This window comes from Mirounga angustirostris, unplaced genomic scaffold, assembly GCF_029215605.1.
Source record: "Mirounga angustirostris isolate CCGP_5_RB_7025 unplaced genomic scaffold, mMirAng1.0.hap1 SCAF_14, whole genome shotgun sequence".
Taxonomy (NCBI): Eukaryota; Metazoa; Chordata; class Mammalia; order Carnivora; family Phocidae; genus Mirounga; species Mirounga angustirostris.
In genome coordinates this window covers 46559529-46584051 of record NW_026991722.1, presented here as the reverse complement: position 1 = coordinate 46584051, position 24523 = coordinate 46559529, and the positions used below count along the sequence as shown (strand labels likewise).

Genomic DNA, 24523 nt, shown 5'->3' with positions numbered 1-24523 from the left:
GTGATGCAGGCACAAAAACAAAAATCTTCACAGTGAGCTAATGATCAGTGATATACCATTTTTGTGCTAATTTTCCAAAAGAAATCTCAGACTGTTTTTGAACAACACTGAGGTTTCCTGACCACTCAAATCGACTATACTTTGGGGACTCGGTATTAGAAGACTATAATGCATTTTATAGAACAGGTTTTAAATTCTGTCTGCTAGAATGACACAATCACAACAGACTTCCAAACATAATGTAATAATTGGTCGGGGGGGTGGAGGGTGGTCTCTGACTTGAATTTTCAACTCTGTTTACCCTACCCTGCCAGCAAACAATGGCATCATTAAGTCTTTAAAAAATTCACTAGGTAAGAAATTTATCTTGGTATTCTCTAGAATATTCTGATGATCTTCCCAACCTTCCACCTACCATTATTTACCTTTCCTTTGGAAATCAGGTCTTTAATAAAGTCTGCTGACTAAACCTACATGGGTCAGGTGAACATTCCCAAGGCTTGAATGCCACCTGTCTTACCTCTGACTTTTCCCCCCTCAACATCCATTCTTATTGATCTGTACAATTAAAAATAATGTAACCTTCACAAAAATACAACTGGAGTGCATTAAAAAAAATTAAGCTCATTCATGACCATAAAATATTGCAGAATACACAGCCATGTAGCAGCTCAACCTAATTAAAAGAAATAGTAGGTTTATTGCTGTCTCAATGGAGAGACCAGGGAGAATAGGAATCTAGAAAGGGATAAAGAAAAGAAGGCTGCACTATGTATCTTTGAGATCTCATTAACTTCAGAAATTCACTGTTGGGTCCCAGGTCAGAAAACTTGGACTACCAAAGTTTATCTTATTGTGATGTCTCAGGCTCTCTTCCTTCTCCTAAAAAATACCTTCCCTAGTTATTTTCTTTAATAAAACAAGACAAAACCAAACACTAATAGAGGAATACGTAACTCTACATATAAAATTTAACAATAAGGAAGTAAAAACGTGAAAATGCTCCTTCCCCCAGAGACAAAGCAGCATCAACAGTGGGGCTGTACTGCTTTGTACTTACAGAGGAATACAATAAAAGTAGGGGGCTTCAATATTTAAACAATGGATAGACCATCCAGATAGACAAGGAAACAATGGACGTAAATGATACGTTAAACCCAAGAGATATATACAGAACCTTCATTCCACTGAACAGTAGGCAAAATACACATTCTTTTCAAATGCATATGGAACATTCTCCAGGACAGATTATACATTCAGCACAAGTAAGTCTCAATAAATTTAAGAAGATTCAAATGATATCAAGGAACTTTTCTTTTTTTTTTTTTTTTTTAAAGATTTTATTTATTTGAGAGAGAGAGAATGAGAGACAGAGAGCATAAGGAGGAAGGTCAGAGGGAGAAGCAGACTCCCTGCCGAGCAGGGAGCCCGATGCGGGACTCGATCCCGGGACTCCAGGATCATGACCTGAGCCGAAGGCAGTCGCTTAACCAACTGAGCCACCCAGGCGCCCTATCAAGGAACTTTTCTAATCAAAAGAGTATGATATTAGAAATGAACTATAAGAGGGACACCCAGAGGGCTCAGTGGATTAAGCATCTGCCTCCAGCTCAGGTCATGATCCTGGGGTCCTGGGATCGAGCCCCACATGGGGCTCCCTGCTCGGCGGAGAGCCTGCTTCTCCCTCTGCCTGCCGCTCCCCCTGCTTGTGCTCTCTGACAAATAAAATGTTAAAAGAAAAATTAACTACAATAAAAAAATGGAAAAATTTACAAATATGTGAGATTTAAAACACACTATAGAACAACAAATGGGTCAAAGAAGAATTCAAAGGGAAAATCAATAAACATCTTGAGACAAATGAAAATGGAAATCCAACATGCCAAAACTCATGGGATACAGCAGAAGCAATTCTAAGAGAGAAGTTCACAGCAATAAATGCCTACATTAAGAAACAAGAAAGATCGCACATAAAAAGCCTGACCTTATACTTCAACGAACTAGAAAAAGAACTAAGCCGAAAGTTAGTGGAAGAAAGGACATGACAAAGATCAGAGGGAAATAAATGAAATAGAGACTAAAAAGACAATAGAAAAGATCAATGAAACTAAGAGCTGGTTCTTTCAAAAAGTAGACAAACCTTTAACTAGACTCACTAAGACAAAAAGAGAGAAGACTCAAAAATTGTAAATGGAGAGACATTACAACTGATACCATAAAAATAGAGAGGATCATACAGGCAAAATGGGTGAAAGAGAGTGGGAGACAGAAGCTTCCAGTTATGGAATGAATAAGTCATGGGGGTAAAAGGTACAACAAAGGCAATATATCAATATAATAGCACTGTTTGGTGAGAGATCACAGCTACACTTGTAGTGAGCATAGCATAATATATAGACTAGTTGGATCACTATGTTGTACACCTAAAACCAATGTTAACGTTAGGTATCAACTACAGTTCAATTAAAAAAAAAAATACATGGAGGGGTGCCTGGGCGGCTCAGTCGGTTAAACATCTAACTCTTGATTTCAGCTCAGGTCATGATCTCAGGGTCGAGAGATTGAACCTCACACTGGGCTCCACGCTTAGTGTGGAGTCTGCTTGACATTCTCTCTCTCCCTCTCCCTCTGCTCCTCCCCCTGCTCGTGCTCTTTCTAAAATAAATAAATCTGTAGGGAAAAAAAGGAAAAAAGAGCCTCATAAAAAACTACTATGAGCAATTACATGCCAACACAAATGAGAAAACCTAGAAGAAATCAATAAATTCCTAGAAATATATATCCTATGAAGACTGAATCATGAAGAAAGAGAAAATCTGAACAAATTATCAGTAAGGACACTGAAGCAGTAACCAAAAGCCAGCCAACAAACAAAAATCCAGGACCACATGACTTCACTGGTAAATTCTGCCAGACTGTACTTCTCAAACTCTTTAAAAAAAAAAAAATAGAGGGAACATTTCCAAACACATTTTATGAAGTCAGCATTATTCTGATACCAAAACCAGACAAGGACACCACAGAAAAGAAAATCATAGACCGGTATCTCTGATGAGCACAGATACAAAATACCTCAACAAAATATTAGCAAACCAAGTGCAAAAGTACATTAAAAGGATCATACAGCATGATCATGTGGGATTTATTCCTGGGATGCAGGATGCTTCAACACCATAAATCAATGTGATACACCACATTAACAAAATGAATAATATCATATGATCATCTCAATAGATGCAAAAAATGCATGTGACAAAATTCCACATCCTTTCATGATAAAAACTCTCAACAAAGTGGGTAGAGAGGGAACATAACTCAGCAAAATAAAGGCCATATATGTCAAGCCCACAGCTAACATCTTGCTTCCTGATTTCAAACAAGATTATAAAGCCAAAGTAACTGACACAGTATGGTAGGGGCATAAAACTGGACACACAGGTAAATAGAATACAACAAAGAGCCCAGAAATTAATCCACACCTATATGGCCAAATGATTTTTGACAAAGGAGCCAAGAATATACAATGGGGGATTTCCTCAATAAATGGTGCTACGAAAACTGGACAGTCATGCAAAAGAATGACACTAGATCACTATCTTATACCATTCACAATAGTCAACTCAAAATGGATTAAAGACTTTAACATAAGAACTGAAACCATAAAACTCCTAGATGAAAACACAAGGGGTAAGCTCCTTGTCATAGGTCTCATGATGATTTTTTTTTTAATCTGACACCAAAAGCAAAACTAACAAAAGCAAAAACAAACAACTGGAACTATATCAAACTGAAAGCTTCTGCACAGCAAAGAAAATCAACATCATAAAATGGCAACCTACAGAATGGGAGAAAATATTTACAAATCCTGTATCTGATAAGAGGTTACTATCTTCTTCTCTCTCTCTCTCTCTCTATAAACTCTTCCAACTCAATAGAAAAAAAAGATTAAAAAATGGGCCGTGGAACTGAATAGACACTTTTCCAAAGATCACATTCAAATAGCCAATAGATACATGAAAGGTGCCCAACATGACTAATCATCAGGGAAATGCAAATCAAAACTATAATGAGATACCACGTCACACCTGTTTTACGTCTATAAAAGAGAGGAATGGCTGGCAATGATGTGGAGAAAAGGCACCCTTATGCACCACTGGTGGGAATGTAAAGTGGTACAGACATTATGAAAAGCACAGTGGAGGTTCCCCAAGAACTTAAAAATAGAACTGCCATATGACCCAGGCATTCCACTTCTTAATATTTACCCAAAGAAATGAAAACCCTAACTTGAAAAGACATCTGCACTCCCATGCTCATTAGAGCAGTATTTATAATAGCCAATAAGGAAACAACCTAAGTGTCCATCAAAAGATAAATGGGGGCGCCTGGGTAGCTCAGTTGGTTAAGCGACTGCCTTCGGCTCAGGTCATGATCCTGGAGTCCCGGGATCGAGTCCCGCATCGGGCTCCCTGCTCGGCAGGGAGTCTGCTTCTCCCTCTGACCCTCCTCCCTCTCATGCTCTCTGTATCTCATTCTCTCTGTCTCAAATAAATAAATAAAATCTTTAAAAAAAAAAAAAAAGATAAATGGATCAAGAAAATGTGATTAGTGTGGTCAAGAAAATCACACTCACACACACACACAGGAATATTATTTGGCCTTACAAAAGAAGACAATCTTGCCATTTGTGACAACAAGGATGAACCTAGAGGGCATTATGCTAAGTGAAATAAGCCAGACATAAAGACAAATACTCCACAGTATCACTGATATGTGGGAAAAAAACAACAAAAACAAAAGAAAAATACAATAAAGGGCAAACTCATAGAAACACAGTAGGGAGGTGGTTGCCAGGGGCTGTGGGTAGGCAATATAGGGAGAGATTGGTAAAACAGTACAATCTTTTAGTTATAAGATGAGTAAGAGCTGAAGATCTAATGTATAACATGGCAACTATAGTTGATAACACTGTTTTGCATAAATGAAATTTGCTAAGAGTAGTATTTAAATGTTCTCACAGAGAAAAAGTACTGAGGTGACTGATGTGTTAATTAACTCAAGGGGACCCTTTCACAGTGTATACCATATCCAATCACCGTGATGAATACTTTAAATATACTTTAAAATACTTTAAATATCTTACAATTTTGTCAGGTATACTCAAAGAAAATCTCTTCTACACAACTTGCAGTACAGAATATGCATTAGAAATTAAATTTTTTCAAAATACCTTTGAAATTTCATTTAGCATCTACTAGGTGCCAGGCACTGTTTTAGGCACTGGGTTAAATGACCTGGCAGGGTCAACCCTAACCTGGAATGCCCTGCTCTCTTCCCTTAACTCTTGTACATCTTACCCATATGTCAAGGCCCAGCCCAAGTCTCTCCTCTTCAACCATTCTAGGGCTCATTGATTTCTCGCTTCTTCCAACTCCTGGAGGACCAGAACCTAGATCTCACAATTTAGCCCTTGATCATGTATGAGACTGCCCGCTGTTATGTCAGCTCATCTTGCTAACTCTACAGTAATACAGTTCCCAGGGGAAGGGAGAGTATCTTAGACTCCACCACACTGCAGGTGCCCCTACCCGACATGCTCCTCTGCAGTCCCCGTGCCCACTGACTTTATGCCTATTCAGGCATTTATCACAATGCACTAGACTTTCCTGACTCTTTCACTGGAATACAAGGCTCCTTGAAGTCAAACCCTCTTTTTTAATGATGTAAAACAGTTCACATGGCAAAATGTGGGAAAAGGTAGGTTACAAAGCAACATGTTCAAAAATAGGTTCTATAGATCTAGAAACAAATGCCAGAAGGTCATAGCACCAACAAATTAACAGCTGCTGCCTTGAAGAGTGGATAGTAGAGGTGATCTTAATTATCTTCTTTATGCTTTTCTGTATTCTCTAAGCTTCCTAAAATGAACACGTTTTGCTCTTTTAATCAGGAGTAAAACAGGAGATTTAGTTTAAAGTCTAATACTTTCAGCCTGGCAAAAGGAAGCTAACAAGCTTGCCCCGCAGAAACTGGACCACCTTACAACCCACACACTGACATGCTAATCATAAAATGTACAAGAGAGAAACGAAGTGGCAGAAGGGAAAAAGAAGAGCAACCAAATCTGCTCGGGTTAGTCCAGTCCTAAGTTCCAGGGACACTAAAGTGGTTCGAAGAGTGAGTTCTGAACAGAAAGCAGCATGGTGGCTGCCGGGGACTGGGGGCGGGGAACGGAGAGCTCCTGGTGACACTGGGTATGAAGTGTCACTTCTGCACAATGAAAAGGTTGGGTGGATGGTGGGGACTGCTGTACAACAAAGTGAATGCGTGAACTCCACTGAACTGCACGCTTAGAAATGGTTAAGATGGTACATTTTATGAATGGGCTCTGAGATGAAAGGCCCCTTGTCAACTCATGCTTGTGTCACCACGAGTAAGTCCCTCACCTCTCCCCAAATGGGGATTTCATTGTGTACCTCACAGGGCTTGTAAAGGTTAATTCATATATGACACTTAGAACAGTAGCAGGCATACAGTAAGTGAGCAATGTTAGCTATTATCATTAAGAACACATGCGAGAGCGCCAGGTCCTCCAAGACGCGGAGAGGCAAGGGGGCCTCGAAAATTAGGATACTTTGCCCTGTCACCTGGGAGGCTGAGCTGTAGAAAAGCTACTCAGAAGGCAGCCTGTCTTCCAAGTTCTTTTTTTTTTTTCTTTAAGATTTTATTTATTTTAGAAAGAAAGAGCGCATGTGAGCAGGGGAAGGGCAGGAGAGGGAGAGAATCTTAAGCAGACTCCATGCCCAGAGCGGAACCCGACACAGGGCTCAATCTCACAAACCCGAGGATCATGACCTGAGCCAAAAATCAAGAGTTGGAGGCTTAGCCGACTGAGCTGCCCAGGCGCTTCCTGCTTCTGAGTTCTGGCTTTCAAGGGTGAGGGAGTAAAGGAGAGGACACTTCCTGGAGCCCCAGCCAGGACGGATGGCTGCCATCCCATGGGAGGGCTCTCTGCTGCCTGGCTGCTCCATCCAGTCACCAAGACGACAGGGGCTCACCAGGGGGACGACTCAAGCCCTACCCTTTGACTAGTATGTGACCCACACCATGCTGTTCTTGTTCTCTACATTTCACTTTATCATGTACAACAGTAGGGTAAAACTTCCATTACAGGAATGAAGAACTTTACCGCTAAGCTTGTGTCTGGATTCCCCCCCTCCCCCCCAAACAGCACTAGAAGGACAAAATACTCCCTGAGGCAGTAGATGTGCTAGGGGTGACAGCATTTTTGCCTGTGCCTAGTTACAGCAGATGAGAGAGTCTTGGCCGAGGGACTTAATCTTTCATCTCGAAAGCAACGCTAGGTGCACTGCATCTCTTCACATATATCTTCCCAGGGAAAATATCCAGGCAAGGATGGGATGATCAAGGGTCTACTGGCCACTGGCTGCTCAGCACCAGCTGGCTGGACTTTACAGGAGTGAGTCAGTGAAAGAGGGTGTGCTGTAAACTGGAGAGCAAAGCACAAAGGACATGGTTTATCATCAATTCAATGGGCAGATTATTTTTAATCATTTGAAAAGCCCCTAAAATTCCTAAATAAGCTTCTTTAAATCCAATGTTGTAATCCAGAATAATTTAAACACCTTCCTACCTCTTTTAGTAACTCAGAATGTATGCATTCAAGGAACTATAAAGGCACACATCTGGGCCAACTAACAGAGAAGGAGTACGAAGGAAAGAAAAAGATCCAGATCCCAGAGAACATATACACATAAATCCAGTCCGAGATAACACCCTCACCCTCTCAGAAGAGTATAAAAAGCTATTTTAAAAGAGTATAAAAAGCAATGGACTTACAACTTTATTGCTTCTATTAGTTGAATTATTTTAAAGTAACCTTACAATAATTTTAATTGTTAAAATCTACAGTTCCCTACGTATGTAATGAAAAACCCAAGTGACACAAACTATATTTTGTTCTGTCTTGGAAATGTATAGTGACACCATTTTTACTTCCAATATAATACAGTCTGGTATTGGACTCTCTAGATATTGAATACAACTAATTAGTACTGTGTAGATTTCAGTAACAGAAAAAGAAACAATGCACATTATGAGGGTCAAGTTTCAGGAAGAAACATTAGCTGGACTACTTTTATCACTGGGAGCATCAGTCAGCTGGAAAAATTAAGTATTTATGCCAGGCAGTTCCACCCTGTGACTCAGCTAAAAACAAAGTTTAAATTTATCCATGCAAATTAATAGCAACCAATGATGAAACTGAAGAAACTCTTAATTGCAATTTCTCATCCGCTGACAAACTGAGAATTAAAAAAGAGAGAAAGAAGGCTGCTTCATCACTTGAGCACTACATAAACAACCTGAAGGCAAGGCCAAGTTTGATCCCAACTAAAATGGAAAAATATTTTATATATGTAAAGTCTAACACTGTAACACCCAAATGTGCAAATATTTAAGACCTGGGTTACCCAGAGAAACTTAACTTAGGTCTTAGGCTAAATCTGTCTGCTCATTTGCCCAAGCAGCCAGCTTGCAGGCAGAGCCCTCACCCAGGAGTGTTACCCAAGCACTAAGTGGGTTTCTAGACTCTTCAGTGATGGTCAAGTGCTAGCGGCAGTCCTGGCTCTGTTCCTTGGATGTGCCTTCTGCAAGATGAAGCTGGTACTGGATCCTTCCTCCACAACCGCCACCCCCCCACCCCCGCCACCCAACCCCTGCACACCTCCCATAGCTACACCAAGGGTGTAAAAATTCCTCCTTCTTACATCTAAGGGCTTTGGTGGGTCAAAGGTCTTTTTCACATCTTCTGCTGCTCAGTCCCCTCGTTCCATAAGATGTCTACCATCTACCAGTTTATCTTGCATGAGAGGTTCTTGCTGTCTGAATACCACTGATTATGCCCAAAGCAGTCACACGAAGAACTCACAAGACAGCCCTCGTGGGACCATCTGGATGAGCAGTTTGAAAAAAGCCTGCTGCCCTCATGCCTTTCACTGTTGGTTACAGCACTGTTCCTCAGCTCTCACAGACCAGCGCAAGGGGAACACAACAGGGGAACAAGTAGAAGGTAACCCAGCCAGAAATGAAGGAACTATGGAGCAGGAGAGGGGTGTGTGTTTGTGTATGAACTGAACCACACTTTGCACACCTTGGTGCAAACCAATGGTAAAAACAAAGAAAAAGACAAGAAAAGCATGAGGAAAAAGGTAAACAGATATTCCTTTCCCATTCTTCCTGTCTAGTAGCTGAGTCTTTTCAGACTTGGCTGGACAACTACTAGACAGGAGTGTGGAAGGATGACAGACGCACTGGCTGAAGCCGGGACTGGATCTCAGTCTTCAGGCTGTATTCACTCGAGGTGCAGTCACAAAGACTGTCTAGGAGCCACGCGGGCGGGGCTGCTTTAAGGGGGCCAGTTTCTAGACGCTCAGCCTCCACAGGCACTCTTACCTAATAACTGGCAGGCCCAAGCAGACACCTGCACTGGATGTCATGCTGTTTCTCTTTTCCCACTTCCCCTTTCCAACTACCCTTCTGCGATGAGGGGTGGAGGTGGGGAGTGGGCTGTGTGTGTGTGTGTGGGGGGGAACAACTCACACCATACTGAATCATAGTATAGTATTCTTGCTTTGAAATGTAAAACTCTGCAGGGCGCCAAATGAAGGGAGGGTTAGAAGTACAGTACTGGAATCAGTGAAGCCTCTTTTAACTGAGGCCCCATTCACTAATCTGAAGGAGGGCTCCAGGACTTTCTCTGTTTCGGTTAAGGCAAAGACCTGACATTAGAAATCGGGACTTCTAGCCACTTCTCCCATATTGGGGTATTCTGACTTCAGATCACTGCAAAGTGAGGTGGTAAAGATGCTAGGTTTTGTTTACTACTTTGCTGTTTCTGTTCCCCGTCTCTCAAGGCAGTGTTTATAAGGTAGCAGCTGTGGCAAAGCTCCACATTTTATCTAGGTCTGTACTGATCTTATCAGAATTCAAGAATGGGACAAGTGCCACAGTGACATATACTAACATGTTTATCTGACCCCCAAAGTAACATCACACTCTTGACCGCTGCCGTGAGGCGTGTCTGACTATGGTCTGGCTCTGTGGTTGTGTGGCCGGTACCCTGCATCAAATGAATGAGCTGTATCGGTGGTTTTGAGGGAAACATTTTAAAGCTCATGGTAAGATAAAAGCATTTTATCAAAAGTTACTATAGCAACATAGGTGTGTTTCAGTGAAAAATATTTCCATTTTCTCACACCCTTCTCACTATTACAAGGTATAGGTGAGTGAGAGGAAAGAGCTTCGTGAAGCAAGAACTGCAATCCCTGGGAAAGCTTCTCTGGCTACATTTACATTTCCCAGAGACCAAGACACCTAGGACTCCAATGGAGGCTAACAAGATCTTCCACAAGTTAAAGTTTTTTAAAGTCCTGTTTTTAGTAACACTGAAGAAGTCCTAATTGAGTTGTCAACTTATGGATCATAAAAAAATATTTTTGGTAAATATATGTTATCTGAATTTTGGTACACAGTTGGGAAAGGGTCAAAGAACTAAACTGAATGATATTGCTAGATGTTAAAAAAAAACAAAACACCAAACTCCTACTCCCATCTGCCTATTAATATGAGCAAGGTTTAATTCTTGAATCTATTAAAAAATAACAATCATTACTAAAAATCCTGTCACATTCTAGCAATAGGGGACATTCTCAGATATCTAAACCCAACTGAAAAAATCCATTTTATGAATAACATTTTACCTTTTATGTTAATATTTTCATAAATTTTGCAATGCTTGTTATTTTGATCACTCATATATTAATACTTGTAAGAATACATTGATGCAGAGAAACTTTTATTCTCAAAATCTTATGCTCACAGGATATATGCTGTCAAATTTTTATTTTTGTATGTATTTTTGTCAAATAAATAAATAAAATCTTAAAAAAAAAAGTTAAGGATAATATTCCATAAGAAATATAGAATGGAAATATGAGTTAAAGGAGCAAATGGAACTATAAACTTTTCAACTTTTTTTTTTTTTAATATTTTATTTATTGACAGAGAGAGTCACAGTGAGAGAGGGAACACAAGCAGACGGGGTGGGAGAGGGAGAAGCAGACTCTCCGCTGAGCAGGGAGCCCGATGCGGGGCTCGATCCCAGGACCCTGGGATCATGACCTGAGCTGAAGGCAGACACCCAACGACTGAGCCACCCAGGCGCCCAACTTTTCAACTCTTAACGAAGAGCTTACTCTTGTATTCAAATTTCCACGGTATTTGGTTCCACTGGACATTTTTAAAAGAGTGATATAACATTTTCACTTTAAAAGGTCAGTTTTTATAAATACATCAGAACTTTTTCATCTCTGATAATAATCCAATACTAATATTCTAGGACTCCAGGATATTTAGCAAACACAGGGTTGGCACCTGCAAAGCCATGAGCACAAATGCCTACTCCACTTTTGTGCCTACCTACCTCATTTGCCTCATCCTGGTGCTGGCCCTGGTTCCAAAAGTCACTAAATGTGAACACCCATGACCTAACCCCTGGGTGAGTCCCACTGAGAAATCCTAAAGGGATGGGAGAGAAGAGGAGGAAAAAAACAGGGGAAGCACAGGACAATGGGATTATGAGATTCAAGCCCTTCAACAAAAGGGCAATGGGAGTAAGAAAGGTTTCAAAGCTCTAACCAGTATCAGTATTAATTCTGAGCTGAGAATCTGTTTTATAAAAGCTTCAATCACAGAGAGATTTAGAATTAAATATCAGTCATGTAAAGTATTCATTTCATGTAGTAAAATCCAACATTTGGTAACATAATCCTGTCCAAAACAGACTGGAAGAAAAAAGGAAGGATGTCATTAAGTTTTGCAAATATAAGTCTCCATATTCTTTTTAGAAAGAAGCAAAGCAAAATGTGTCCGTATATGGAAGTGGAGGATGGGGTCAAAGCAAGCCTGGCTGGGGAAGGCGCTGCAGGGCATGGCAGTCCAGGACGGCAAATGTCTGGAGAAGATACTTTGACTTTCCTTCCTGATTAAGACAAATTATACCTAGACCATACCTGACAGATAAGCATCTCTCATGAGTTCATAAAAGTCAGGTATTATGTTTTTTGTTTTAAAGATTTTTATTTTTACATAATCTCTACACCCAAAGTGGGGCTCGAACTCACAACCCAAGATATCAAGAGTTGCATGCTCCACCGACTGAGCCGGCCAGGCACCCCAAAACCATGTCCTGTAATAATGACACTATACCATAAAATTATATCATCGTAAGAGGCATTCTTTTTTTAAAAAGTTGGGACTGGACCCTAGTTCAGTGCAGATGCTCACACTCTCTACTCTCATTTGGTATGCTCCTCAACTTGACAGAGACATCATGAACAGCTATGGTTTGATACCAAATATCCTCTGCTACTTTTAAGATTTATTATTATAAAATTGAGAAACTGGGAATGTGAAGCTCTGGGGAAGACTTGGCTGAAAGAAATGTACATGGCTTTTGTAACTGAGATTTACCCAGAGAAAGGAATTCAAGTGTATGGATTAAGTTTAATAGAATCACAGAAATGCAATGCAGGATTTTAAAAAAATTTCTTCGCTGTGAACTTCAGTGCAAAAAAGCTTTAGATATTACATTTTTTAAGTTTTGGACTATTTTCTTTTAGAAGGTGGAAGGAGGCCGATGTTGGAGGAGTCTATACCAAAAATTACTTTTAAAAATTTATTCTAGGGGCGCCTGGGTGGCTCAGTTGGTTAAAGCAACTGCCTTCGGCTCAGGTCATGATCCTGGAGTCCCGGGATCGAGTCCTGCATCGGGCTCCCTGCTCAGCGAGGAGCCTGCTTCTCCCTCTGACCTTCCCCCCTCTCATGTACTCTCTCTCATTCTCGCTCTCTCAAATAAATAGATGAATCTTAAAAAAAAAAAAAATTTATTCTAGCAATGATACTTGCATTTCTCTCTCAAGATACATTGTACTTTAAATCTCTATTGTTGGCCAACACTTAAACCTTTTGATTGTTTCTACTGCGTATGAGAGGGGGAGCCTATGACAGTGCCCAAAGAACAGTGCTTCCAAACACTAATTTCCTTTCAATCCACATTAATAAATGTTCCTCTAAGAATGGTTATCTTAAAAACTCAATAGAGAATCTTTATTTACAAATAGTTCTGCACCTAAAAAATAAAAGTAAAACCATTCTTCTAGAGAAATAGAGTATCTTTCAAAGTGTGACAGGTAGGATCCAACAGAACATTGTGTCCTGTCTCTTAAAAGAATGGTTATTCTCCATCTAGACAGAATGCTTGCTTTAGATATAAACTAGACAACCTCCGGTCACTAGCCTGAACAAATTCATGACCTCACCACTCAATCTGACACTTGTGAGAAAGGAGATGGTAGCAGACAGACTCAAGCTGGACAAATACAGAAAACTTATTTTCCATGATGTCCAAAAAGACTCAACCACATCTGACGTTTGCATACAAATTCTGCTGACCCAATAGTCTTTGACAGATGTGGTACCGATTCTGTAGGGAGAGTTTCATTCCTTAGAGACTGTGTAATCAATATGGTGAGTTGGAATCAGCATTAATTTAACATAATGGGAAATATCATTTGTTATAATGATGAATATTCCTTTTGTGAAACTGGTTTTAATTTAAAACACACATATATGCCTATTTGCATATAAATCATAATGGTAAATATGTTTACTAAGGATTTGAGAAATACTTGACTCTGTAGAATACAAATACTAATTTTTTGTCTGGAAAATTTCAGATCCAAAGACAGTAATATGTATAATTAACATCTTACTTGAGAATATATACATTTGGTTTGTCCTGATGATTCTTAATATAATCAAAATAGGATTAGAGGCAGGTGCTCTGATTCTCAAATGGGATTAACTGCTGCTAATAATATTGAGCATTATGCTAAACCAGGGACTTCCTAGACACTTTACATAAGTTATGTTATTTATCTCTCAATACACCTATTAGGTACAAATTAGTCTCCTAACTTTACACAGGAGGAAACCCTATCCAGGGTGGCAAGATAGCTTCCCTGGGATCTCACAGACAGGAAGTAGCAAGGCTGGGATAAATCCCATTATCTGGCTGTAGAGCTTAGCTGAATTACTCTCCACATAGTAGAATCAGAAAATACTTGTTTAAAATGAATGTTTCTGGGATTAAATCGCTTCTTGGAAGTCACACTTGGAAAGTCTCAGATGAAATAACCCCATGCAGAGAACAGGGACATTAGAAAAACGCCAAAGTGGGCACATCACAAGTTGCAAGGATTTCAAGCACAGAACGAAAAGAAACTGACTATACTTCTTGGTGCAGGGAAAGTTCTTGGAGGACTCCCAGGATGCACATTAAATTACAAAATTACAAAAGGTAATGTCCAGGCAGATTCTTTAGCAGCTTAGGACTCACGTGTTTCAAACTTTTCATCATTCTAGTTGGTCAAAGGTTGTGCTGGAAGAATTAAGATAACTTTACTCAGAATTCTAGCCTAACTGATGTCAGGGTGGTGCTGTGGACTACTGTTTTAAAGAGAACCTAAGGATTTATGGAATAGTAAACTTTGCCATTTGCTGCCTGCCCCCAAATCAAATCTACCTGCACAGCTAAGGAGAGACACATTCTAAGTATCTAATACATCACACTTAAAACTCAAAGTACAAAACAACTAGCTCATACAAAGAAATGTACATGAAATTACTACCTTCTACACTTTGGTGAATCTGTGCTTTCTGAAAGAATTTCTGGGTAATTTTACAGGGAAATACAAAGGTGATATGACAGTAGGAAAAGAGCATTTTCTTATCCGATTTTTTTTTAGAGTGAAAATTCACATTAAAATCCTATTAAATGGCATAAAGAGTGGTTCAAATTCTGTCAGGCAGACCTAAGACTTTTCCCAATTTCTGATTCTCACACGTTTCCATAAACTTTGTCGTACATCACGTTTATGCCAACATGAAGATTCCCTTCCAAAGAATATACAGGGAAACGTATACTACTTAATGTTATATTATAAAAAGGAGAGTTAATTTACCATTCCAATACATTTTCTCAGGATGCTCCAGATGCTGAAGTCATTTCTGGAAAACATAGGGGAAGGCAAGCTTGTTCTGAAAGAAGAAAAGAAAAACAAACAGTTAATTTTAACGCCACTGACACCAGGAAAGAAAAGCTATCACCGTTAACTGACCACCACAGGCACAGGCGTATAGACACCATAAAAATGTTCTCGGCTGTGGACAGACAGGGTCCGTCTGGGGTTGCACCCCTGATCACCGCTATCCTGGTCCTTGAGAAGTGTCACAGCAGATCTCCTGGCCCTATGCCTTCGGTGTCATTCTGATCCTAGTGATCCCAGGTCCTTCCCGTTGGTGTCCAGCTGTCTGCACCTCCTCAGAGGTCTGTGTGCCCTCTGTGTGCCGGCGCATCGAAGAAAGCGTTGGGTTCACGACACAGCTATCCTTATCTTGATCCTTCCTATATTATTTTACTCTAGCTGCTAAATAGTGTAAACAAAATGCCATCACAGGGCCTAGTGTAAGGTTTTTAAGAAACTAAATGGAAAAATGCAAACGAACTACAAAGCCAGAGCAAAATTTAGGCCTGGCATTATACATCAGTACTTCCCCAAAGACACGGACATTGAGTAAAATTTGGCATCTACAGAAGGAGTATCTTCAAAGCCTCTGCAGGGGTTTGGAGGCAGCCAGAAGGATGGTGGACGTCCGTGGCAAAGGGTCTGTGGCCTGGATAAGCAGCCCGTCAGGGGCTCAGGCAGGCATCCTGAAGCCAGGCCTGGCTGGCCAGAAGCCGACCCCACTTGCACAAATCACAATCACAGCACTACCAGGGGGACCAGTGAGAGGAGCCCAGACCAACTTTCTAAAATGCTGTTAAGACAGTACATTCTTTTTGGTTATCTTCGGTTATGGCAAGGGATGTTGGCTTAGCAGTTGCCATTTAAAATATACCTATGCAACTAAAATACTAAAGAAAATAGTAAGCAAAATAATTATCTTCTAAAGAACTTTTACTCTATAAACTAATTAGAGTTATAGAAGTTAATATGGTTTTCAAATAAATAATATTTTTAAATCCTCCATGGTAAATTCTTCTGATATCTTTTTCTTCTTTAGAAACACACACTGTTCATTTGGCAGATTTGTCATCTAACCAGTCTGCTGGATAAGTAGCCACAGATGGTATTTAAATCACATTCTCCACAATCCAGGACTATGAATCTCTGTGACATGCACAAGGGAACTGAGGGACAGACTCCCTGCCATTATCTACCATTTGCATGTACAATGCAGTTTGAGAGATGTGTACAGTTGACCCACGAACAACATGTGTTTGAACTGCACCAGTCCACTCATATGTGGGTTTTTTATAAATACAGCACAGTACAGTAAATGTATTTTCTCTTCCTTATGATTTTCTAAATAACATTTGCGTTTTTAGCTCACTTTATTGTAAGATATTGTATAAAATACCTATGACACACAAAATACGTGTTAATTGATGGTTTATGTTATTGGTAAGGCTTCCAGTCAACAGTAAGCTGTTAGCAGTTAAGTTTTTGAGGGGTCAAAAATTACACATGGGTTTTCTACTCCCTGGGAGGTATACCGTTCAGGGGTCAACTATATTTTCTATCTTTTGTCTACGAAAAAGCCAGAAATGGAACAGATGCTAGAAGCTTGAGCCTGAAATAAGCTTTGCGAAGACGGAAAGAGGGGCTGTAATTCCTCCCAACCAACGCTTACATTGAGTGTACAAGTATGTATTACTATTTGGATTAAAGGCAAGAAGAATAAGAAATATTCTGGAAGCAAGAAGATAAAAGACATCCAAGGCTTTTTTTTTTTTTTTTAATTTTCAATTTAGAAATCATTACAGGATTGCCAGCCAAGAATCCCACCTGGAAATATTCCACATTCATTTTTATCCACGTATCTCATGATGTTTTATGAAACTGTAGTAGTTACTCATTCATCTGGAGGCTGGATTATCTGCAACATTATCTACTCTAGAACACAACCAGAAAGCAGAGGTAAAAGGGATTGTGAAAGGTAATGGGCCATCACAGAGCCCAGGTATTTCTTGTGGAAGACATGCAGAAACGAACTCCTTCAGATCACACTGTGTGCAATAAGCTGATCAAAAGCAGCAAGAGAAACACTGGCCTTCAGGTCCAGTATACAATGTGGAAGCTGTAACACAGTACAAGACCTCGGGGTTGTTGACTGTAATCTGAGTCAACAGCATGATGAGGCTGCCAAAAAGGCAGGTGCAATCTCAGATTGCCAAAAGGAGAACAGCAGCTAGAACATTCCTAAGGACAACTCTGCAATGATCAGACCAGAGCCAGGATTCAGCTCCATGTGCCACTTTTAAAAGGAGCCTTGACACCTCCACTCAGGAAGAATTATCAGAAGCTAGGCAAAGGTGTCCAGAAAACATTTATAAGCAATGGATGAAGGCAATGTGCATTCCAGAAGAAACAAAAGAAACTGGAGGTCTGGGGAACAGTAGGCATGACAGAGGTCTTGGGGTATTAGAGGACAAGGCCAGGAGTAATAGCACCCCCACACCCCTTCCCTCCCAACAAGAGCATTCCCTATGCACCTTTGCCTGCTTTGATATTCTTCGCAGCCCTGATCAACCCATGACATACTACTGTAGGCTCTTGAGTATTAGCTACATCCCCCAGGATGGTATGCAAGTCCCCCAAGAACTCATGTTTCATCTGCTTATCCCTGTTGTCTAGGACAGTGCGAACACAAAGGAGGAGTTTAAGTAATTGTTGAATGAACTTTAGAATGTATAAGGCCTGTTAACGTGCATTAACTTTTTCATAAAGAATTTGGTTTAATCTGTGCTACTCAAGTGATTAAGACTAGAACCACTGGTAGAAGTTATAGGATGTTGATATAAAGGTCTTACAATTAATTCCAAAAATGATAAAGAAGACATTCTTATTGAGTGAAGGTTTCAAACAGAGGCTGAATCCCTTTCTGTCATGGCCCAGAAAGGCATTCCTGCACTAGGGGGGAAGCTGATCTAGAATAGCTAGGCCAGGGATGTCACTAAACATCCTCTAGGGAACAAGCTGGATCCCCACACAAAGAATTATCCAGCTCTAAATATTAGTGGTGCTAAAGTTGAGAAACCTCCCACAGAGATATGAAGCTTCATATACAAGTTTAAATTTTGCAGGGGCTACATTAAAAAAGGAAAGAGAACAAGATAAATCCATTTTATTTATTTATTTATTTTTTAAAGATTTTATTTATTTATTTGACAGAGAGACAGCGAGAGCAGGAACACAAGCAGGGGGAGTGGGAGAGGGAGAAGCAGGCTTCCTGCCGAGCAGGGAGCCCGATGTGGGACTCGATCCCAGGACCCTGGGATCATGACCTGAGCCGAAGGCAGACGCTTAACGACTGAGCCACCCAGGCGCCCAAGATAAATCCATTTTAATAATATATTTTATTTGGGAATGATGTCAGCATCATGGTGCTGTAAGTCATTCCTCTTCTCTCCCCTCTGATTTACAACTAATTGGACATACATACCCTGGGAAGGGGGGAACCCCACAGCGCCTCTGCACAGCATAGCAGGGTGCCCAAGAAATCCACCATCTGTGTACCTAGAGCGGGTGGGCACAGGCAGGGGAGCTGGCAGCGGCAGCCCGCAGTGAGCCGGCACCACCTTTCCGGCAGAGGAGGGGGCGGGGTAAGGCAGCGGTTGGGGGTCGGACTGGCAACAGGCGCTGCAACTGGAGGAACGAGGCTCCCTGAGAAGAGACCCCAGTGGCTGGAGGAAGGGAAGGAAAGGGAAGTAGGCAAAGAGAACTGAAGGAAAGCATCTCCTGTTCTCTGCCGCAAGAGGCTGGCCCACAAACCTCTGGAACCCTTCCCACTTGAAGATCCCCCCACCTGGCCATGGGTATACCCAAAGCCCCAAGTGCTAAGTACATACCTCCCTCCCACTTTACCACCACTCTTTGCTTTTTTTCATGCTCCCAACCCTTAGCTCTGGTAACAAAAATCAAAAAGTTGTGCTATAGCCCCATCTTCTGGAAAACAAAAGGAAAACCCCCATCTACCAGCCTGCTGAACTGTTAGAATCCAAGTAAACAAAGCCTTCAAATGTGGAGGAGGCACTTCTCATCCAACACCAAGAAAAATCACTGCAAGGCAGTATCATAAAAAGATAATGACAATTCTCCAGCTATGGAACCCAAAGACATGGAATATTGCAGTCTAACTGATAATTTAAAATAGCAGTTATGATGAAATTCAATGAGCTATAAGAAAACTCCAAATGGCAATATGGTGATCACAGGAATAAAATTAATGAATAGAAGTGCTTTATCAGAGAGAATGAAATTCTAAAAAAGAAATAAATTGTGGAGCTGAAGAACTCAATAAATGAGATGAAAAATGCATCAGAATGTGCTGGAAACAGAGCAGATCATATGGAAGAGAGGATTAGCAAGCTTGAGGACAGAAATATAGAAATGAGTCAGGTGGAACAGACGGAAGATTTTAAAAAAGTGAAAACACCCTATGAGAACTATCTCACTCCATCAGAAATGCCAACAAGAGAATAATGGGTATCTCAGAAGGAAAGAGAGGGAGAAGGGAACAGAGAATGCATTTAAATAATAGCTGAGACCTTCCCAAACCTGGGGAAGCAACTGGATACATAAGTCTACAAAGCTAACAGAACACCCTATTGTCTCAAGGCAAAAAGACCTTCTCCAAGACACATTATATTAAAATTGTCAAAAGTCAGTAATAGGGGTGCCTGGGTGGTTCAGTTGGTTAAGCATCTGCCTTTGGCTTGGGTCATGATCCCAAGGTCCTTGGATCAAGCCCTGCATCAGGCTCCCCACTCCACAGGGAGCCTGCTTCTCCCTCTCCCTCTGTGTGCTCTCTCTCTCTTTCAAACCAATCAATCAATCAATCTTTTAAAAAAAGTCAATAATAAAGAAGGAATTTTAAAGGCACCCAGGAAAAAATATACAGTAACCTACCAAGGTCCCCCAGTAGGCTATTAGCAGAGTTCTCAGCAGAAACTCTACAGGCCAGGAGAGAGAGGAATGACATATTGAAAATACTTAAAGATAACAACTGCCAGCCAAGAATACTCTACCTGGCAAAGCTATCTTTTAGGTATGAAGGAGAAACCAAAGCTTTCCCTGACAAACAAAAGCTAAAAGAGTTCACCACCACTAGACCTGCCTTAACAGAAATGTTGGAGGGAACTCTTCAAGCGAAGAAACAAAAGATGAAAGTACACAAAATTCAATCTGATTAACCAGGCAAGTAATAATACTGTAACTCTTTTTTTAGAATACTGTATTAAACTCCTATTAGAACATAAAGGAAAAGAGCATTGCAAGTAACTATAGCTACTACAACTTGGTAACAAAGTCATAGCATAAGAAGAGATAATTTGTAACAACAAAGGATAAAACCTTTGTAGGGGAATGAAGACAGAGTGCTATCAGCAGGAAAAGGACTACTTTATCTATGAGATGTTTTAGGTAAACCTCATGGTTACCACAAAGCAAAAATCTAGAGCAGAGACACAAAACATAAAAAAAGGGAGAGACTGAGCAAATCACCATGGAAAACCACAAACTTACAAAGGTAGAAATAGAAGGAAAAAGAAACAATGGAGAGATAAAATAACCAGAAGGCAAAAATAAAATGGCAGTAGTTAGTCCTTACATAACAATAATCACCCTAAATGTAAATGGATTGAACTCACCAATCAAAAGGAAGAGTAACTGGGTGGATTAAGAAAAACAAGAGCCATGCACCTGGGTGGCTCACTTGTTTGAGTGTCCACTCTTGGTTTCTGCTCAGGTCATGCTCTTGGGCCATGAGATCAAGCCCCACACCAGGCTCTGCACTCCACACTGGGCTGGGGGGGGGGGGGTCTGAGATTCTCTCTCGCCCCTCCCTGCAATCTCCCCACCCACCGCTTGTGCACGTGTTCTCTAAAATAAATTAGTAAATCTTAAAACACACACACAAGAGCCAACTATGTGCTGCCTAATAGGAGCTCTAAAGACACACATAGGCTCAGCATGAAAGAATGGATGATGACACTGCAAGCCAAAAAAGAAAAAAAAAGTTTGTAACTATACTTGTATCAGGCAACATAGATTTCAAGCCAAAAAGGGTTCTAAGAGACAAAGAAGGTCATATAATGATAAAGGGGGGGGGGGGGCAATACATCAAGAAGATATGACAATCATAAATATATAGTCTGAACACCTCAGCACTGAACATCTATTAAGCAACTGATAACAGATCTTAAGGGGGGGGGGGCCTGGGTGGCTCAGTTGGTTAAGCATTTGCCTTCAGCTCAGGTCATGATCTCAGGGTCCTGGGACTGAGCCCCGCATCGGGCTTCCTACTGGGCATGGAGAGGGCTTCTCCCTCTCGCTCTGCCCCTCACCCTGCTTGAGCATGCTCGCTCGCTCTCTCTCGCATAAATAAGATCTTAAAAAAATAGATCTTAAGGAATGAATTAAGAACAATACAGTAACCATAGAAGAAGTCAGTATCCAGTATCAGCAATGGGTAGATTATCCAAAGAACAACGAAATCACACTGCACCTTAGGATAGATGGACTTAATAGACACATACAGAACATTCTATCTAACAGTAGCAGAATACACATTCTTCTCAAGTGCACATGGAACATTCTCCAGGACAGATCATGTGATAGGTCACAAATCTTAGCAAACTCAAGAAGACTGAAGTCACACCAATTATCTTCTCTGATCACAATGCATGAAATTAGTAATCAATAAGAGGAAGTGAGTAGATATTCAAATATGTGGAAACTAAACACTGTTCTAAACAACCAATGGGTCAAAAAAGAAACCAAAAGGGAAATAAAAAATTATCTCGAAACTAATGCAAATGAAAACACAATATATCAAGAATTGTGGGATGCAACAAAGCAGGTCTGAGAGGAAAATTAATAGCAATAAATGCATTATGTTAAGAAATTAGATCTCAAATAAACAACCTAACTTTACACCTCAAGGAACTAGAAAAAGAACAAATTAAGCCCAAAATAGAAGGAAGGAAATAATGAGGATCAAACTATAAATAAATAAAATAGCAGAAAAACAATAGAAAGGATAAATGAAACTAAGATCTGGTTCTTCAAAATTATAAACAAGATTGACAAAACTTTAGCTAGAGTAAGGAAAAAAAAAACCCCAAAATTAGAAATGAAAAAAAGACATTACAACTGATACTATAGAATACACAGAATCACAAAAGACTACTATGAACAGTTATATGCCAACAAACTATATAACCTAGAATAGATTTCCAGAACACCTAATCTATCAAGACTGTGAATGAAAAGGAAATACAAAATCTGAACAGACCAATTAAGGAGAAAGAGATTGAACCAGTAATTTAAAACAAACAAACAAACAAAACACAAACAAACTCCCAACACAGAAAACTCCAGGACCAGACAGTTTCGCTGAAGAATCTACCAAACATTTAAAGGAAAATTAGCACCAACCCTCCTCAAACTCTTAGGAAATATCAAGAAGGAAGAAACATTTCCAAACTCATTCTGCAAAGCTAGCATTACTGATACTAAACCAGATAAGGACACCACAAGAAAACTATCAACCAATATCCCTGATGAGTACAGATGCAAAAATTCTCAACAAAATATTAGCAAACCGAATTGAAGAACACATTAAAAGATTACACTCCATGACCAAGTGGGATTTATCCCTGGGATGTGACTATAGTTCAACATACACAAATTAATAAATGTAACACAAAGCATCAATAAAAATGAAAGATAAATATCACAGGACCATCTCAATAGATGCAGAAAAAGCATTTGACAAAATTCATCCTTTCATGATTAAAAACCCTTAACAGATTGGGTATGGAAGGAACACACCTCAACATAATAAAGGCAGGTCTGACAAACTCACAGCTAACATTATACTCACTGAAAGGAAACTGAAAACGTTTCCTCTAAGATCAGGAACAAGGCAAGGATGCCTACCCTCACCACTCATATTTAATGCAATAATGGAAATCCTAGCTGGAGCAATTTAGGCAAGGCAAAAAAATAAAAGGCATCCACTATGATGGTGTGAAAGTGATATGCATTCAGTAGAAACCATACTTCAAATTTTGAATTCAGATCCTTTTCTGGGCTAACAACATGTATGATACTCTCTCATGATGCCAGGCAGTGGGAGCTGCAGCCCCTAGTCAGCCACACAATCACAAGGGTAAATAACCAATACACTTAGAACCATTCTGCACCCATACAACCATTCTGTTTTTCCCTCGCAGTACAGTATTCAATAAATTATGGGAGATATTCAACACTTTATTATAAAACAGGCTTTGTATTAGATGGTTTTTGCCTAACTGTTGGCTAATGTAATATTCTGAGCATGGTTAAGGTAGGCTAGGCTAAGCTATGATGTTGGGTAGGTCAGGTATATTAAATGCATTTTCGACTTATGATATTTTCAACTTATGATGGGTTTATCGGGATGTAACTCCATTGTAAATTGAGGAAGATCAGTATAGAAAACCCCAAAGAATCAGTAAACACACACACACACCTGTTGGAATTAATCAACAATTTCAGTAAAGTGGCAAGATGCAAAAATCAACAGACAAATCAATTACATTACTTTACACTAATGATGAAGCAACTGAAAAAGAAATAATACCATCCTATTCACAATAGCATCAAAAACAATACCTAAGAAACTTAACCAAGGATGTGAAAAATCCGTACAATAAAAACTACAAAACTTTGCTGAAAGAAGTCAAAGTCACAAACAAATGGCAAGACATCCATGTTCATGGATCAAAAGAATACTGTTAATATGCCCATACTACCCCAGGCAATCTACAGATTCCATGTAATCCCCATCAAAAAATCAAAGACATTTGGGGTGCCTGGGTGGCTCAGTCGTTGGGCATCTGCCTTCGGCTCAGGTCACAGTCCCAGGGTCCTGGGATCGAGCCCCACATCGGGCTCCCCGCTCCGCAGGAGGCCTGGTTCTCCCCCTCCCACTCTCCCTGCTTGTGTTCCCTCTCTCGCTGTGTCTCTGTCAAATAAATAAAATCTAAAAAAAAAAAAAAAAAAAAAAAAATCAGACATTCTTCACAGAAACAGAAGAAACAATCCTAAAATTTGTGTAGGACCACAGAAGATCCTGGATAGTCTAAAGCAATACTAAGAAAAAAGAACAAAGCCAGAGGTATCATGCTTCTGGGTTTCAAACTATATTATAAAGCCATAGTAATAAAAAACAGTATGGTACTGGCACAAAAACAGACACACAGACCAATGGAACAGAACAGAAAGCCTGGGGCACCCGGGGTGCCTGGGTGGCTCAGTCAGTTAAGCATCTG

At 40.2% G+C, this 24523-nt stretch overlaps 1 protein-coding gene across 8 annotated transcripts in view; it reads right to left on the bottom strand.

The window, feature by feature from the left end:
• Nucleotides 1-24523, bottom strand: part of OSBPL1A (oxysterol binding protein like 1A) — a 223953-nt gene that overhangs the window by 16681 nt on the left and 182749 nt on the right. For all 8 annotated transcript variants that reach the window (XM_045886910.3, XM_045886911.3, XM_064577797.1 and 5 more), the window contains one exon: nt 15105-15180. In XM_045886910.3, the coding sequence (XP_045742866.2) occupies nt 15105-15180 (76 nt within the window). The remainder of the gene's footprint in view (nt 1-15104; nt 15181-24523) is intronic.